This window comes from Lepidothrix coronata, unplaced genomic scaffold (assembly GCF_001604755.1).
Source record: "Lepidothrix coronata isolate B3197 unplaced genomic scaffold, Lepidothrix_coronata-1.0 Scaffold282, whole genome shotgun sequence".
Lineage (NCBI taxonomy): Eukaryota > Metazoa > Chordata > Aves > Passeriformes > Pipridae > Lepidothrix > Lepidothrix coronata.
In genome coordinates this window covers 328,722-346,746 of record NW_016690462.1, presented here as the reverse complement: position 1 = coordinate 346,746, position 18,025 = coordinate 328,722, and the positions used below count along the sequence as shown (strand labels likewise).

At 35.7% G+C, this 18,025-nt stretch overlaps 1 protein-coding gene across 1 annotated transcript in view; it reads right to left on the bottom strand.

Annotated features, from left to right (window-relative positions):
- Nucleotides 1-18,025, bottom strand: part of AGMO (alkylglycerol monooxygenase) — a 190,525-nt gene that overhangs the window by 82,577 nt on the left and 89,923 nt on the right. Inside the window, exons 6-10 of the mRNA XM_017836706.1 lie at nt 7,265-7,331; nt 5,646-5,711; nt 5,461-5,540; nt 3,454-3,588; nt 2,862-2,978 (exon numbers count right to left, since the gene is read on the bottom strand). Of these exons, the coding sequence (XP_017692195.1) occupies nt 2,862-2,978; nt 3,454-3,588; nt 5,461-5,540; nt 5,646-5,711; nt 7,265-7,331 (465 nt within the window). The remainder of the gene's footprint in view (nt 1-2,861; nt 2,979-3,453; nt 3,589-5,460; nt 5,541-5,645; nt 5,712-7,264; nt 7,332-18,025) is intronic.

Sequence of the window (18,025 nt, the reverse complement as noted above, 5' to 3'; positions counted from 1 at the left end):
AAAAAACTGCTAGGTATGATGTCAGCCTGTTTCATAAGTTAACAGATGCCCTGCTGTCATAGACACTTTCAACACTCAAGTTAGGAATGCTAATACAATGCTATGAAATTTATATTGTTAGGCGTCCTTGGCTGTATGAACTCATTTTAACTTAGAATTTGTATGAAAAAGAAATTGTAAATTCTTAGCAATATTCCATGCACAGTACTTGGTGATGTCCTACTAAATGGACACATTAATTGTGTTCTCAACTTTCAAGAGATCTACCTTACTGCTTTTCGTCTACTGTTCACATATTCACAGAATTAAAAGCACAGTAAATGTTACAGTATCTATCAACAATAAAAAAGACACTACAAAATGTGTTTAAGGTGCACTTCACTTTGATTTATGTGATACATGCAGTTCTGGAGCTATGAGACTTTAGCTTTGAATGTACTGCAGTTTTACACTCTTAGCACTCTCTCTGGGACTGATCCAAATCCCATTTCTTCAATGAGCTTTGGATCAGGTCTAGATGTGTAGAGCTCAGAAGCAATTTTTATTCACTGGATATAGTGCAGATCACTATATAGAAAACAAACACAGTATGCTCTCTCCTGTGGAAAATATGTATTTATTCTTTCTTGTTTTGCTCTTTTCACAAGTTAAATGTAGGTCACTCAGACAGAAGGTATATGGTTGCTCATTACGGATAGCGAAATTTAACACTTCTGCAGGGCGTGAGACCAAACACTGAGCAACTGTAATCACTTGAGAAATGTAATAGCTGTGTGCTGTGTCTTATGGTTATTATGAAATGGAACTTATACCTAAAGATGAGGAAAACAGTTAGTTTTCTCCATTTATGGAGCTATGCCACAGTTATGACATAATTCATAGCCAGACAGAAAGTTCCAGTTGTATCCATAGACATTTCATAACTCAGTGTAGTGGAAAACTGATATTGAAGAAAGATTTTTGCCAAGTAAAGTTATTCATACACAAGCTTCCTTCTCATGACAGATTCCCCACTGTACTGCAGAGCGATGCTGGAACTCTGCCTTGGGACCAGCACTTTCTACACCCACGCTGAAGGTTTATGTCTTGAGATGAGGTGCTTCTAATCCCCTGTGCTCTCCTTCTTTTCCTTACTACCTTATTACACCACAGTTTTGTGCAGAGAATTTTCTAGTTGCTTTTCTAAAACAAATTCATAAATGGTGTATCTTCAGGATGTTTCTTCCATGACTGAAAGATTTTAATGATCATCCAGGGCTTGAGTGCATTTTTTGACTCGCCTTATTACTTATTCTTAAATGGCTGCAGTTATCAGCAGAGAAAATAATGTGGGCCATCTATTTTTCCTTCCAGGACCCAAAAGAGGGAAAAAACAAAAAAGAATAGAATAGGAAAAAACCTTCATGATCATAATCCTTACTTCTTGTTGCTAAAAGCAACAGCAAAAGAGTAAAAAAAAAACAAACTGGAAAATCTTGCAAAGACTTTTCTCAATATAAGAACATTGGCAATCATGTATACTGTATAATTTGTATACAGTGGAGCTATTTATTCTTATGTTTGGCTTAATTTCCTGTCCTCTGAAACAACTTAGAATAGGCTAAGCCTTGGATGATTCAGTAATCCCCAAATTCCCTGCAGTTGCAGTGTGACCCTATGCAGAGGTAAATACAATATGTAGAATAACTTATTACTAATCAGAAGAGTATGCCTGAGGTAGCTTTTATATTATATCAGGAATGCTACATGCTGCAGTTTCTATTGAGGTGGGCAGGAGACAGTAACCACTGCTGGCCAAGGGTTGGAGATTGCCAGGTGAGCATGCCAGGAGAAGACAGGTCCACAGGAGAGCAGAGGCTGAAACCAAGAGGCCCCTGGAATGCTCACAGCCTGCCTGTGCCAACAGGGATGACGCAAACACAACAAGAAGACTGCTGTTTAACCAAGGAGGTCTTAGAAAGAGCTTAAGAAGATGGTCAAAGGACAGTCTATCAAACTGATAGACTTTTGTGGTGTTTGGGTAGGTCTTGGTAGGTCTTTGACTGATTTGTGGGAATATTAAATGCATTAAATTCTGCTTCATAACTAGAAAATTTTAGCTTTAGTACTTTAGAGTCATCATAGAAGGAATGAAAAAAAGGACCTTGGAATGATCTGAAAACTTGGAAGCAGTTAATGTCTCACTTCGTGTAGGTGGAGATGGCCTTGTAGTTCACCTTTGGAGGCTGCCAGGTATCCACAGAAGAACCAGTTACCAGGGAGGTCCCATCAGCCCATAAACAAGGTTATATATACATGCCTCTCCTTGCTGTATTTCTATCAAAGCTGTTGTATGTTGGAGAATGGAAGAAGAATTTACCCTGACTGTGTTACTCCAACTCTGAACTCATGCTGACATGAACTTTCCCACATGCAAACACTGCAAGACCTTTGCAATCTTCCTTCTAAAGCCTGGACATTATTGGCATCTAACAGTATGACCAAACTTGACATCTTAAAACCTACAGTGTTTCAAGCCTCATGATGTCCTACAAACTGAAGCAGACACATACGCCTTCTAGGAAAATTACTTTAAAATTTAATTACTTAATTATATTCATCTGTAAATAACCGATATGGTTATTAGATACTGTTTTACTAAACATTATCAAACATTGTATATTTAATATTATAGAATTATACAGAATTATATTTAGCCATTTATGCTGATTCTTTTTACAGAATCTATTTATTATTTTAAAAGTTCCAATAAGATACGAGTCAGACTGTAGAACCTCTGCTCAATACTTTAATATTTAAAAATGTTGTGTGTCATTACTGTTAGCACAAGATGTTATTTCATAAAGGTAGGAATTACTTACAGTCACAGTAGCAAGGAGTTCAGTGTACAAGTCCACTATTATAGCAAAATGTACAACTGCATAGCAATTAAGATAAGCTGGTACAATTGGATTGAAGGGAACTTCTTTTCCAGTGATCTGTATAAAGCAAAACAGATATTAGTCTTCAAGAGTGACCCGCTCCTTAGTATACTTACAAATACAAAAAGGGAGACAGAGAATTGCACAAAGATAATCTACTGTCAGACTCATGTATTACCTACTGTAAGACAGAGTTTAACTCTGTGTATGTGTGTGTCTGCATGTCCACAGCTAAAAAAAAAAAAAAGAAATTACTGTACTCTATAGAACAGTTTTGAAAATCTCTTCAGGAAATGAATAATGAAAAAATAAATAAAAAATATATTTTTCCTTTCAAATAAAAAGAAAAAAACCCACAGCTAAAACATTAATTTCCTTCAGTTTCTGTTCCCATTTCATCTTGCCCTATGCTTTATGACTGCTAATTTGCTAATTTAAAATAGCATGTGTAGAGTTTTTAACATTGATCCAGTAGCATTAAGAGGTCCAAGTAAATTACACACAACTGAAAGCCTGTGCATGTTCTATTTACCACCGGGATTTCCTCAGGAAGGCCAAGTCTAGGTTTGCCTGGTCCCCAGCCTGGCCCTTTGAATATGACAGAAAGCTTATTGCAGAATCCAGGTGTGGCCCAAAATGTGTTCCAAATATGAGCCAAGGGACGTAGCTGGAAAGAAAAAATTAAGTAATTTTTCACTGTTAGTAAAATAAAGTTTAATAAAACATCATATTTTATTCATTTTTAGCTTTCAAATAAATGATTTATCAAACTCTGTAAAGAGAATAAATTAGAAATAGATGAAGATAGTGCAGAAAACCTGGCTGAAATAGGCAGAAGCCATAACAAGCCCTTGGTTTACTGTGAGGATTACAATGACTTCTGTCCAGAGAAATATGTGTTTTTCCATCTGTCCCTTCTATAATCAATCCAGAGTATTTACTGGTATATTGTGTAGTTATATTTATGGTAGTTTTAATCTAGAATTTGGTTACTGAGACCTTGACATGACATACTCTCAATAACTAAATTACTTGGTATGTAACTAGAATGGATATCGTTGCACATCCTTCCAGTTTCCAGCCCAGACACTCATGCAGGTAGAATTTCTCATTCTTTGAGATGCCTCCTTGGGTGAACAGTCATGAAAAGCAAACACAGACTCCACTACTCCTCAGGTTTTTACAGAGAATTTTTATCTAGCTTAAATGAAATCTGGACCAATAAATCTAAGAAGCATCACATCAAGTACTTTTTTTTTTCCTTTTTTAATTAAAAAACTATTTTCAGCCTGTTCTGGAGGTTTTGTTGAGACCATGGCAGCTGCTATATAATCCTGTCAACACAAATCATTCTGGAATACACTGAACAGTAAAATGCAAAAGAGATATAAACAGTATCCAAATAATCATGGAATTTTTTATGAAATAGCAATATTTAGAGAAGAAAAACAACAGAAAAAATATATTTTTGTCCATGCATCACTGCATAACAGAAATCATTCAATCCAAAGCCTGTTATATCGCTGTATCAGGGCTTAATTAGATGTTAATACTTTGGTCTGCGTTTGGCCCAGCCACTTGTGAAAGTTTGTTCTTTTACTGCCAAGTTATGAGAAAACAAGCACTGATAAATGAGAACTTCGTCCTTGAAGCAAGCATCTTGTATAAACTGAAATTAATTGCTGTCTTATGACTGGCTCATCACCTTTCAAGGGCACTTGAAGGAGAAACTGAAGAGGAGAATGATGAAGTAAACCCGCAGACTCAATTAGAAAAGACCCCTCAGGTATAACGCGCATGCTCAAGCAGAATTCCAAGGTACCCACACATGAGCAGAAGAGACACCACTTACATAACCGGGGGGGGACTGAAGGCCTCTAGCTGGACGGTGCTGGCCACACCTGCCCAGGTAGACTTCAACAATTAATTGTATAAAAAGCAGAGAGCTCATGCTGGGAGGAGGGATGAAAAACGCAAGCTTCACATCAAAGGACAATGTTGCCTTTTGCAGGGACACCTGCTACCTTGGGAGCCTATTGACTCTCCAAGAATGCAGCTTCTGCTATGGTAATTATGGGCATTCCGGGGCAGTAAGATAACTTCATATAAAACACCTGGGTAACTGAGGGAGTCGTACTGAGGGCTTACTTCTCTCCTCCTTCCTCTCTCCTGGGTTTTTTCATTTTTTTGGCCACCTCTTAATAATAAATATTGGTCTTTGTTGAGTTTTCAATGGTGTTATGGTTTCAGTTTCAGTATCTTTCTGAACTCTCCCTATTACAATCACCATTGTAATTAGTTGTTGATTTTACTGTTTTGTATTTTCATGATTACTACAAGTTCTGCATATACTCAGCGCAGTGAGTAGAAATTGCTATCTTGCAATGAAATACTGAAAAAAATTTAGATAATGTAGATAATTTAGATAATTGACTGTGCAGCAATGCAAGGATGGTCTCAACTGTGCCTAAGAGAGGACTTTCTTTTGAACATGACTGACTGTTGAAAATACCAGAGTCAGTGATACAAACTGTAGCACCTGGAGCATGATGGGATCAAATGAATTTACTGGATGTGTTAAGCCATATACAACTTTTTCATCTTCAGCCTCAAATGTTCCTGACGGAAGAAGAAAACAAAAGAACAACCAACAATCAAATTCAAAGGTATACATATTTTGGCCACACTGACTAAAGATGAGAGAGAGAACCTTTTTTTGCTTACCAAATATCCTGTCCCAGATAATAAGTGTGCCGCCATAATTTTTGTCAATGCAGTAAGGATTTCTACCTATAATAAAAATCATTTATGAGACAAGTAATGGCATACATAAGAATACGTGCAACTGAATTATGAAGGAAAATCATCATTAGCATCACTTATAATCTAAAAATAAAAGTTTTAAAACCCACCACTCCTTATAATTCTAAAAAATCTCTTTTTTCTTACTATCCTTACTGCTCTCTTTCTATTCAGATTCAAACATGCAAAGCTAATCTGTCATACCCAAAATTTCTGCGAAATAGAAGGATTCATTTGTAGAGTAAAACTAATTCAAAATATGTTTATCAAGACAAATTAAAAAGCGAACAAAAATAATTTCACTATTTTTAACCAAAGAAAATCTATGCTAAATACACGTATGTGTAATCATCTCATTAATGGCTGTCAGCTGTCTCTGTCTTCTATGTTATATATCTTAACCTGCCTTCATTATTATTAATTTCAGTGTGAGAAAAACTGATCCTTCTATGTTTTTCTAGGGAATGTATTTGTACATAGACTGTCCTCAAAGGTATGAGCAAAGAAACATCAATTACATATCCCAAAGTTCATGGAGATTCTCTGGAGCAACTGTACAACCCTTGATCAGCTCCAGAGTGATTCAGCTTAACTTCAATCAGGATCAGAGGATTAGTTTAGATTTACAGTAGAGCAAATAAGAGCAGAGTGTCTCCCTCCAGGATTACTAGTAGTTGTGCAAATTTTAAGGATTAGACACTTAGAGCATCACAGTTCTTTAAAAAGTCTACACAGTGCCATAAACACTTTACACTGGGAGGATAAAATAAATATTAATAACATCCTCTGTACATATAACTACATATAACTACATTTGAATCTGTTTCAAACTTTTCTTCCGTTCTCCTATTTTTTCAAACTTATTATCTCTGCATATTGAATGAGCCAAGGTCATCCATGAAATTCACTTCTACTCCTCAGATATGTCCATGACATTTTTCAGTATGCAATGGAGTTCATTCTTAATCCAATTTACGTATGCTGTACAGTCTTGAATGCCTCTGAATACTGATGAAAAGTCAATCATCATGCACTTGTGTGGAGTGAGAATAATTCAGACAGCCAAAACCAAATTCCAAATTCCAGCCAAAACTAAAACATTTAACAGTTCTTCCAAAACATAACCATTTTTTTTTCACACTTACAGTGCTTGAATTTGAACACAAAAGCATGTTTGTTGATGATATTTCAGTAGTCAGGGAAGGATAAGATATTTTTCTATCATTCTTCATATTTACAAATATTGAATTGTTTTGCTCAATTTTCAAATTTTTTCATGTTATCCAGACTTAATTTCTCCTCAATAATTAATCTTAAACATAAAATTTTTAAAATAAACTTAAGTTCTAAAAAAGGTTTTTAAAATAATGTGAAATTTCTAACTGAACAGGGACTATTTTTGATGTAATGGTCAAAATTGAAATCTTTCTGTAAAACTGATTTTACAGTACAATTTTACTACATTATTATTACTATAAAAATAGTGAGCTTGAGAAAAAAAAAAACACACCAAAGAATAAGAGGTTCCATTTTTATCTTACCATGATGAACTCTGTGATGACTGGGAGTATTAAGAATCCACTCCAGAGGCCCAAGTTTGGTGATAACCTTAAAAAACATAATGTTTCAATGAACTTGAAAATACTGTATAAGATCAAGAAGAAGTGAAAAGAGAGGGAGAAAATACAAAAAAGAGGATGTTTATCTTATGGCAAATTGCATAAAAAGACAAAAATGCAAATTTTTTTTTGCCTAAACCATTTCCCTGTACTACTATTACAACAACTTTCATGAAAAAAAAGAATAAAATAATAAAACACAAGTTAAAAATTAAATTTCTTTTTGATCCAGCAGCAAATATTGTTCTTATTGTTATTATTAGTTCATGATTTTACGAGAATCATGGAGAGAACTGGGAATCAAGAACTGATAATAGCATGGAGTCACAGTGAAGTGATTGTCCTGCTGCACACAGTAGTAGTGAGGCTGCACCTTGAGTACTGACTGTGTTTTGGGCCCCTCACTTCAAAAATTACATTGAGGTGCTGGAGCATGCCCAGAGAAGAGCAACAAAGCTGGTTAAATGTCTAGAAAACATGTCCTATGAGGAGTGGCTGAGGGAACTGGTGTTGTTTAGTCTGGAGAAAAGGAGACTCAGGTAGACCTCATTGCTCTCTACAGCTCCTGAAAGAAGGTGGTAGTGAGGTGGGCGTTGGTCTCTTCTGCTATGTCTCAAGTGAAAGGACAAGACAAAATGGCCTTAAATTGCACCAGGTGGGGTTCAAATTACATATTAGAAAAAAAACTTTCACTTGAAAGAGTGATTAGGTATTGGAATAAGTTGCTCAGGAAGATGGTGGCATCACTGTTCCTGAAAATGTTCAAGAGGTGTCTGCATTTGGCACTTGGGGATATGGTTTAGTGGTGATTCTAGATGATCTTGAAAGTCTCTTCCAACTTTGATGATCCTGTGATTCCATACAAGTTGTTTCACTCATGCTTCTTATCTGTATCCATGAGCACTTCTTGGGATCCAGTGTAACTCTGTGATTCAAGTTATGTGAACACTTTACGTGAGCAAATGGCATTGACCCAGAAACAAGTACTCCTTCCTCCTTCGGTACCTTTGACTATTTGTTCCTTCTATCAATGACCTTCTTTTATCCCGGCACAAATGCAGTAACACAACAAACCTGATTAGGGAACTGATGCAAATCAAAACTAATTTTGTTTTGCTTTTCTCAGTTAGTTTAACTCAATCAGTTCCTGAATCTGATCCAACATATGCTCACAAATACACCAGCATGAGTTGCAGGCATGAAAAGAAAGTAGACCAGCATAAATTCATAGTGGAGCTGCAATTTAAGGCAATGAGTCAACACTACAGAAAGTCCAGCCTTGATCATTCTAATACCAAATCCAAAGCGATAGAAAGCATAATTGCCATAAACTCAACTCTAATTTTCCAAGTTTTGTCAGAAAACATGGATGAATTAAGTTTGTATCAGTAGGGTTTATACTAAATTAGGAACTCTCCGGTATTATGGAGGAAAGCCACTACTGACTTCAAATTTTGTGCTCTGGTTAGCTCGACAGAAGTGTGTGAACACCTGAAAACAGCAACCATTCCTTAATCCTAAACACAAATCCATCAGCCACAAATTGACAAAATCACCGGTTAACCAAAAAGGATTTGTATTCACAATATATTCTAAAATGGTATCTAATCACCATGTCTTATGACCATAATGTCTTGCAGTTAAAAAGGAGGGAGGGGCATAAAAGCAGCTAAATAAAAATGCTTAGACCTTAAGAAACAAACTTAAGAATCTATCACTTTGTCTTTTACACAACTTAATTAGTAAATTTAATATTCATACTGCTGAAAGGGTTAATCTGTAATATAATAATAGAGATAAGATTGGCACAAAATACAGTAAGTAGAGAAGCAGTCATTACTCATGAGAGCAGGTCTATTCATCTAAAAGCTAAATATACAAGGAGTTTTATTCATTTAATGTTTACAGAACGAAGTCACAAAAAATGGCAGTTCCATTTCTCTTCACAGTTGTGCAAGTGCAAGTAGATCTGGACTCAAAAAGCAGACTTAGTACATTCATCATATATATTTAAATTGTTATGAATCAGGAAAGTATCACAATAAAAGGGAAAAAATACTTTTTTTTTTTTCATTTTTCTCTTTAATAACAGCAAAAAAGAACAGCTACCTAACTGGTTAAGTAGAGTGTTTCTGTAATTAAAGGAGTATAGAATTGAGCAAATTCTTCAGGTAGAGAGAACTGTAACATTTGTAGCACCTTTCTCAAAATCCTGCATACACTTGACTGGAAAAGCAGAATACTGAGACAAGTTTTTTTTGTTTCATTTAACTCAGAAGCCAAGGATAACATAAGTAGGACCATTTGTATTTCTTATTTCTCCCTCAAAATAAGTTCAAGTCTGAAAAGACCACCTAAAGGTAAGAAATAATTCATCATTCATGCTAGTTCCATTTCCCATCTTTCTCAAGCAGAACATCCCACTGTTTTAAGCTGTATGAGATGTGACCACTAACTTAACTTAATCCAAGACAAATGTCTTGGATTGAACTGTTACCCAGCACCTGAGAGAGCAGCAATTTCTCTATTACACCACACCTAACTTTAATCCAGTTGGTTTTAATATTTTTTTAGCTAAGTATTTTAAAAATTTTTGTGAAAATAAACCAAATCTGCACTAGGAGAGCAGGGAATCAGTACAGAATAGCAGTCTTCACTCTTAGCCTACCTGTGAATTATAATAAAATATTCTCAGAATTAATAACTTCAGGTCTCAATGCCCAGGTGATTGAATTAATATTTTAAAATTAAAATTCATGATTCTGAAAGTCTACATAATACATCCATATGCTAAAGCAGAACTTTGTGTCTTGGGGCTCCCTGAGGACCTCAGGAACCTACGTAAAATTTTAAACAAGTATTTTTGACTAAGCCTAGAGAAATTACTTTCTTTGGATAATGAAACTCTGGATCCCTTTCCCCACCCACAGCGTGGGGGAGCCCAGTTCTAGTTCCATCTCCATCTGATGAACCATTCCGACGTCCTGAGGGGCAGGGAAAGGGAACTCCAGCGACAGGGTTTTTCAGGCCCCGAGCCTGGAGGGGAGAGGTGCCCTCCCCTCCCCCCACGCACGTGGTCCCATGGCAGGCACAGAGACAGCACACCAGCGTGGAGAGGAGGCAAGAGAGAGTTTATTGCTGGGGGTGTTACATTTATAGGGTTTAGGAGGATTCACAGAGTAACCAATTAGAAGTCTCAAGGGGCTTACAGGAACACCCAATCACAGGATGGGGTTAACAAGGTCCAATGGGGACACCTCAGGACACCTTTCCCAGGATATTCCTGCATGGGAGATAACCTGTCCTGGGGGGTGTTGGGAAGAAGAAACATGTGTTTGCAAAGAGACCACAAAAGGCCATTTTAAGACATGTTTAAACAAGTTTCTCATCAGATTTAGTGCTACATGAAACCTCTCTCATTCTTTAAAACAGTCTTCCTTGGAGTGATGACATTCAAAAATCTACTGAAATATCTTTTCTGCAGCATAATAAGTGACTGATGCCTGAGCCTACTTCAGTCAAGGTTTCTTTCATTGCAAAGATATATTAGCCACACACTGATTGAAATATCATCTGAGATAACAATTATAACTGCATGACTTTTAAGATCAGAGGCAGTACAGAACTCTGTACCTGATGAAGCAAAAATCCAGTATGATGAAATTAGCAATCCATAAAGAAATCCTTTGTCTAAAACACATCCAAAATATTTTTTCAACACAGTCAAAATGGTTCTGGGTACTATTTCTATAAATTTCCTTTGCTCTCAGTAAGTTTACTTCTGGATGCTTAGCACATTCCTAAAACATAAAAAAATGCTGTCCGTGGAAAACTTGGTGCCAAAAATTTTATAAATATTTTATAAACATATATGCTATAAATATAACTAATTATTCCAACAAACAGAAACATATTATTAGTGGAAAGCTGAATTGTGAAGGCTTCTGCAGCACCTCATGGCAAAGAAGATAATTATTTTGTTTGAATTTGTTGAATTTTTCTATATTTTACCATTTACCTGGGGCAAAACTCAGCAGATTTTTTCATCAAAGTAAATTGTCAAGGCTTGGATAGTAGGACAATTTTTGCCAGGCAAGATTCTGACACTGCCATGTCAGGCTGACAGGAACTTACTGCAATTGCAATGAAAGGAATGAAGTTTGTAGGAACAAAATCTAATGTGTTGCAACAACAGTACTTGTTCCAAAGAATGCCTAACAGGTAACAGAGAAGAGAAAGGCAGCAGCAGTTACTCGACCTACCCATCTACTTTTCATCTGTCAGTCTATCCTTGTTTCCATGCCTTCATTTTATCCAGATATTTTCCTTGGAGAATCTCAATTTCAAAGAAGCATTCTTTGTAGCAGTAACCAGGCTTATGCTGTAGTTGCAACTAGTCACCAAAGCATATACACTAAGTCTCCGTTATTCAAGACAGAAAAACATTTTCAGCTTAAAATAATGTTGTATTCAAGTTGACTTTTTGGAGAAGGAATTTTCACAATGTTCACAATTCAGGAATAAAAAATAGTTTTTAAAAAAACAAAATAAATGTGATAAGAATAGCAGATCAGCTCAGTTTTTGTTGCCTGTAATCAGGATTTTCATTTAAAAAATGGAAATGCTGCTACTGTGATTTTTGTATCAGACTTTTTTATTGGAAAGTAGTTTCAAAAGTAAAAAAAATAAATCCATGAAATGCCATTGTTCAATATCCCTACTAACAGTATTTAAAACCTTATTACATATTATTCAAAGGAAATACTGTGAATATAAAATATTCTTTATCTCATCACTTTGCAGTGATTTGGGGAATACAAAAAAATAGCTACCAATCCCTTAAAAGTTGAAATACCTCAACTGTTGTCCCACAATAACCTTATCTGTATTTTGACCAATATGAGTGGGGATTTACATTTGTGTTTGTTTCCCTGATATAGACACCTATGGTTCTAAATCAACTTCTGTCTCCAGTTTTGCCTTTCTCAATTAACAAACACGTCACATGCACCAAAACTCCCATGCTAGTGACCCACAGATGAACTTCAGTATTCCAACAAAACTCTTGTCCTACTTCCTTCATTGTTTAACATCTCATGGCCAAAATAAATTTTTCACTTGTCAAAGTGCTTACAAATGGACTCAATAAACTACCTGCAAATCAGATATGTAGATGTCTTTCACATAATAGATATAAAAGCTTTGTCAGAATTCTCCACAAAAATGTATTCTTTCTTTCTTTACTTTAAAAACCAACTTATTTCCTCTGTTGTATTTGGGTATCACTAAATAATAAAGCGGAATTACTGACAGTAACTGAAGCAACTCTAAGACAAGTGCAATAAAGAAGGCAGGCTAAAAGCTGCATGTTTAGAAATAGCTTCCATACATTACTGAATAAAACACACTGGAATTGAAAACTTTGAATATAATGAGAACTAAATGTTTTTTGCTACAATAGTAGTTCTTATATAAAGATGTTTCCTTTGTGACAGCAATCCCTAGTCTAAAGGAAAAGAACATTATGCAATATCTCTTGCGGCATGTAAGCACCTCCGTTTGCGGTCTCAGAGTTTGTCAGCACCAAGGGAAATCTTTATTGCCTGGTACCTGCACCACTTCAATGTAGTTCTTGTTTAAGTAATGAGAAAAAATCGTGACATGAAATCCAAGGGAAACTTTACATCTTGTGTAACAACTCCTCCTGTCACCACTGCAACATGAATCTTTACTTAACTCTGTTTCAACATGAACGCTAGGAAGGAAAGTCGACTGAGTAGAGCAGGCAACCTTACAGTAAAACCATTCGTATACAAAAAGTTCTGCCTTGTTTTTTTTTTCCTTTGAGAATAAGGAAAGCTGTTTGTAGCACAGCATTACTTTCAACATCACAGTGTTACTGATCTGCAGGACAGAAGAGAGTAAATTCATCCCTGGAGCATCACTAAGGAGCACCCTGAACTTTGGGGTTTCTGTTAGACTAGTTGGTAGTAAAACACATATTACAATTCATTTCCTCATCAAAATCAAGACAAGTTTCTTATTCCTTGTATATAAATCTATATTTCAGATAGTCTGGTGGGGAAATTTAAAAATAAGACCTTAATTACATTCTCCAGTAGAGCTGCTGTGTTAATTTAGGACAACACACCCATGTATTTATACAGATGGCTCTGGTGATCAGATTTGCCATGTGAAATCTCTACAGGGAAGCTGAGGAAAGGCAGAACTCCTAGGATATGTGATTGTCTGCCAGTTTCACACTTTGAAATCCTCAGCAAACCCTGATTTATATGCCGCCAACTGTTTTCCTACCTGATTAGGCAGTTTTCTACTCCAGTAAGCATGTAAAATGGATATAGCCAGATTTCCACACTGAGAAGTGAAAAAACAATATTTATAATTTAGAAATAAAACAAGTCAGAGGAATCAGGCCTTTTGGGATCATAAAGAGTTTCATGGGGGGTGAATTTCTGATAAATCTGGATTGTAGGAATGGGAAGTGAAAGCCTAGTTTTAATGGATAGTCCAGTTTAGGGCATATTTATATAATAAACACGCAGCCTTAAGAAATGTGTTTATAATAAATTGTCTTGAAGGCACGCTGTTGTCACTTTTCATTGTTTTACACTTCAGCCAGAAGGCAAGGTTTGAATCAAACTGTCATCTTACACGAATATTTAAGTTAACAGTTGCAATAAGTGGATGCAACTTTTTTTTCTTTAAAGGTCCAATTAAGCCTTGTGGGAAAGGTGAGCACATGTAGGAAGCTTCAATCAATTTTTCCACTAAAAAGGAGAAAACTAACTGGTTGTTTTAATTGCAACATTACAAATAGCATAGCAAGGAGCAAGTCACACTTTCAGTCATGCATCAAGTTAAGCATTTTAAACAAACTCCAGGAGAAAAATTGCTATACAATTTCAGCATTTTTCAGCAGCTTGACAAATACATGCTGGAAATTGCAGGGGAAAAAACCAGAAAGTCATAAATCAGTATGCCAGTCCTGAAATAAACTAAAATATAGCCAAGTGAGGCTCTTCATCTTCCTTTTTAAACAGACAGAAATATAGTAAGCAGCCTACAGTTTGTGTTTTTAACAAATAATGGTCTTTCACATTTTCTGTTGGCTTTGAATTTAACTAATTTAAATAGCTTCTCAATGAATACAAGCAATGAGAAAAACTCAAGAGTATTACATGTAATATGTTAATATGGAAAATTAGATTTATTTTTTTTTACAAAGAACAGCATCTCTAACATCATTAATGTGGCATCCTTTCATTATTATATTAACTTTGTTTGGTAAATCAGTTGTTTAGATTCTTTTCCAAGATGCAGAATGTGATGAAATGCGTTGCATCTCTAAGTAACTCACTTCACTTTTACCTTGATGATTCTCCAGAGACTTAATAGACAGAAGTGACCTAAATAAAACTCTTGAACTATGATTTTTAGTTTTAGGGTTTCTGCAGGCGTCTTAGCAGTAGTCAGGCCCACTGCTGCTTAAGTAAACATTTCGCGTCTGTCACTTGCAAGAGTCTTTGGTGCAAGGACCAGAAGCCAATAGTCAAACTGAAAGACTTAATTATTGGGATCAAACTTGAAGTCGTTGCTTATGTTTTTGTCCCATAAAGTTTTCATTTCTGGCCTCACTACTGACCCAGCTTCAACAGGGAAAGGGAAGGATTCTTCTGCCTGGATTGTTGCCCATCAAACACAAATCACCAATATAAGCCTATTATCATGGAGCAGTCACTTTTGAATGAAAAAGATCATGGCTCCTGTGCTCCATGTTGAATTCAGTGCTATCGAGTGCACAGCACTACACAGTTCACTTAAATTACTTAAATATTTTTAAGTCTCCCTCTCTCTATTTGCAGTTAGGTCGAAAGAGAAGATAGATAAGAATAAAATACTGGCTCGTGGTGTAAAGGCACATCCAGGTAGACTCAGATACTTAAAAGTGCCAAGGAGAACTTGGTTTCAAATAGCAGGCTCATCCTGAGGCTACTAAGGTGTCACATCGGAACTCTTAATCATCACCGAGGTCTTAGGTGCCAAGGAAGGAACTCCATACCTCATCCCACTATATTTTTCCTGATTAAATTGTGTTCAAGTGCAGCCTACAATTAGCAGAATAGGAACAGTGTGCTCTCTTCTGAATGTTTTATTTTCTCTCCTTTTTGTTATTCTTTTTATTTAAAACAAAAAGCAGAGTTATGTGCTTTATATATCTAGAAAGATAATACTTTCCTCCCCTCATGGGGGAAGAGAAACATGGAAAAGTAGAACATATTTTGCAGTTATTACTAGTATTTCTGCTTAGTGATAGTGTTGTCAGCTTTGCTCTCCTCCACGTTCTGGCAAATGCAGTGTTGACAGGACTTTTATCCTGCAGGTTGATCAGAAAATCTAATAAGCCATTTTGGCAGACAGGCTGGATTGAAGCAGTGAGATCTCTTTGTTTCTTGGAATCATGCTTAAGTTTTATTTTCTACATTGTATATATACTCTATCTAGACCTACAAAGTCACTGTCTACACTGAAGAAAGTATTTTTATCTTTCTAGTGGTTATTGAATTATTTGTTCTCTTTCCCTCCAGGGTAAACGTTCTAATTGAGAGTTTGTGGCAGGCAAACAATGAATTTATGAATGATAAAAGCGTCAGCTTCAGGAATGGGATGAGAACTTTCCTTTGTAAACCAAAATTTTTTTCTGTATGCATATCAGCAAATAGTTCATTCCCCGTTGGTTTCAGAATAATTTCTTGGACCTTTGTAACAGTGAGAAAGTATCCAGTAGGCTGTCAGATGACGTGACCTGTTTCTAGGAATTCCACTTAAATCATCTGTATCACTGAGAGTTGACAGACATGATCTTGAACATCAGATTAGGAGAATGGCTGTAATCATCTTTAATTACATTCATCTCTTTGATGACTTTTAGTAAAAGTCTTCTGAATGGTAAGTTTCTGATCCCTTTTAACCTGAATAGGACAGATGTGTGTGTTTCTAATTTGAAGGGGAACATCAGACAGACCTGTGTCTGGTTTTTGCTACAGCTTTTTGCTCTTTCATTAAATGAACCAATGTACTAGAATAAAGAAAATTAAAGGTTTTGTTGGCATATGGTATTTGAATTCAAAGTGACCTTCCAGCATCAAATTTAAGACATACTACAGCTTCAAAATTTTACTCAATTACACTGGATTATTAGTGATTTTACCTATTACTGGTGATGCTTTTTAATTTAAAAAAAAACCCAACAAAACAAAAGCAAACCCCAAACTAAAACAACAAGGAAAAACCACAAAGCCTAACCATATTTCTTATCTTGGCCAGAAAATCAGATCAGTCTATTATACAAGGCCTAGACATTTTTAACCTACTAACAAAGTATCTCTGTTTTTATTTGAAAACTATTGAATATTTTAACTCTGTACTAAAGACCTTCCTCCAACTCCACAAGTCAACCACAAGAACAAAACTAACTTGTTCCCAGTGCAAACACTCAAAAGTGTAATAGTCAAATAAGTTTTGTTAAAATGCTTTCTAAATTCAAAGTCTCATGTCTTGATCAGATATACCTTTCAGTTTTATGAAATGAATTACTAACATGCTTCTAAATTACAAAACTACTGCAAGTACTTTAAATAGACCCTGTAATATGTTTTTTACTCCTGTATTCCCTTCTTGCTCATTTAAGTGAGACTAGGTCCAAGAAAATGCAGAAATAAAATTTGCCAAGAAATATACCAATCTCAGTTGTTAGGACCTGGAAATTAACAACTGAATATTTTATCTATTGTCTCATGCTGTCACTTATTTTTCACATTGTCTTAAAAATCTTATGATTCTTTTGACCACCATCCAATAGACTTTTCATTCTCTAGAGTTTCAAGAATAGCTTTTGCTATTGATATAGTAATCACAGGTGTACTGCTACTTAAAAGTAGTATGTACATTTTTATGTATTTTCCTTAATTTTACTTGGTTCTTAAATCTGTTTAATTTCATTATCAGACAGAAAATCAACACGAAACATAGAAGATCTTTCCTGAATCTGACCATTTTCTTAGGTATGAGCTGATTGATGCAAGGACTTTAGGACTGGGCCACAACAGCTCACCTGTACTCAAGGAGCCTAGATGGACTATGTGGGGCATGAAAGTGTGATGACTTCATGACTTCTTTCTGTCAAAGCTTTTTATTAAAGAAAACTGAGCAGAAGTCAAAGATAAACAAAGACACAGAAAAAAACCTCCAGTACATACTGCACATAAGTGCAAAATATTTTTTTGACAAATACAATACGTTTCCTCAGCAAGTTTCAGTTTCACTGAATTGGTGTTTTCTGACAAAAACAAATGTACTTTTCCCTATATCTGTAGCAATATCATGTCTCTCTTTCCAGTCTGCACGAGGTGCTGCCAAAATTATTTCCATTCCTCACCTGTTTTCACCCATGTTACTCCTGGTTAATAGTTGTTCCTCACCTTTTTCTGCTCCCAGAGTTTGATGGGGTAGAAAAACTTAAACAAGGCAAAAAGAGATGCCTTAAAAAACCTGACTTCCATGAGTATGGTAAAGGGCAGATTACAGTCTTTCCTTAAATTAGAAAATTAAACAGAAAGTAATACATGTCAAAGATCAAACAGGCAAGGAATAATCTGCTGCTGC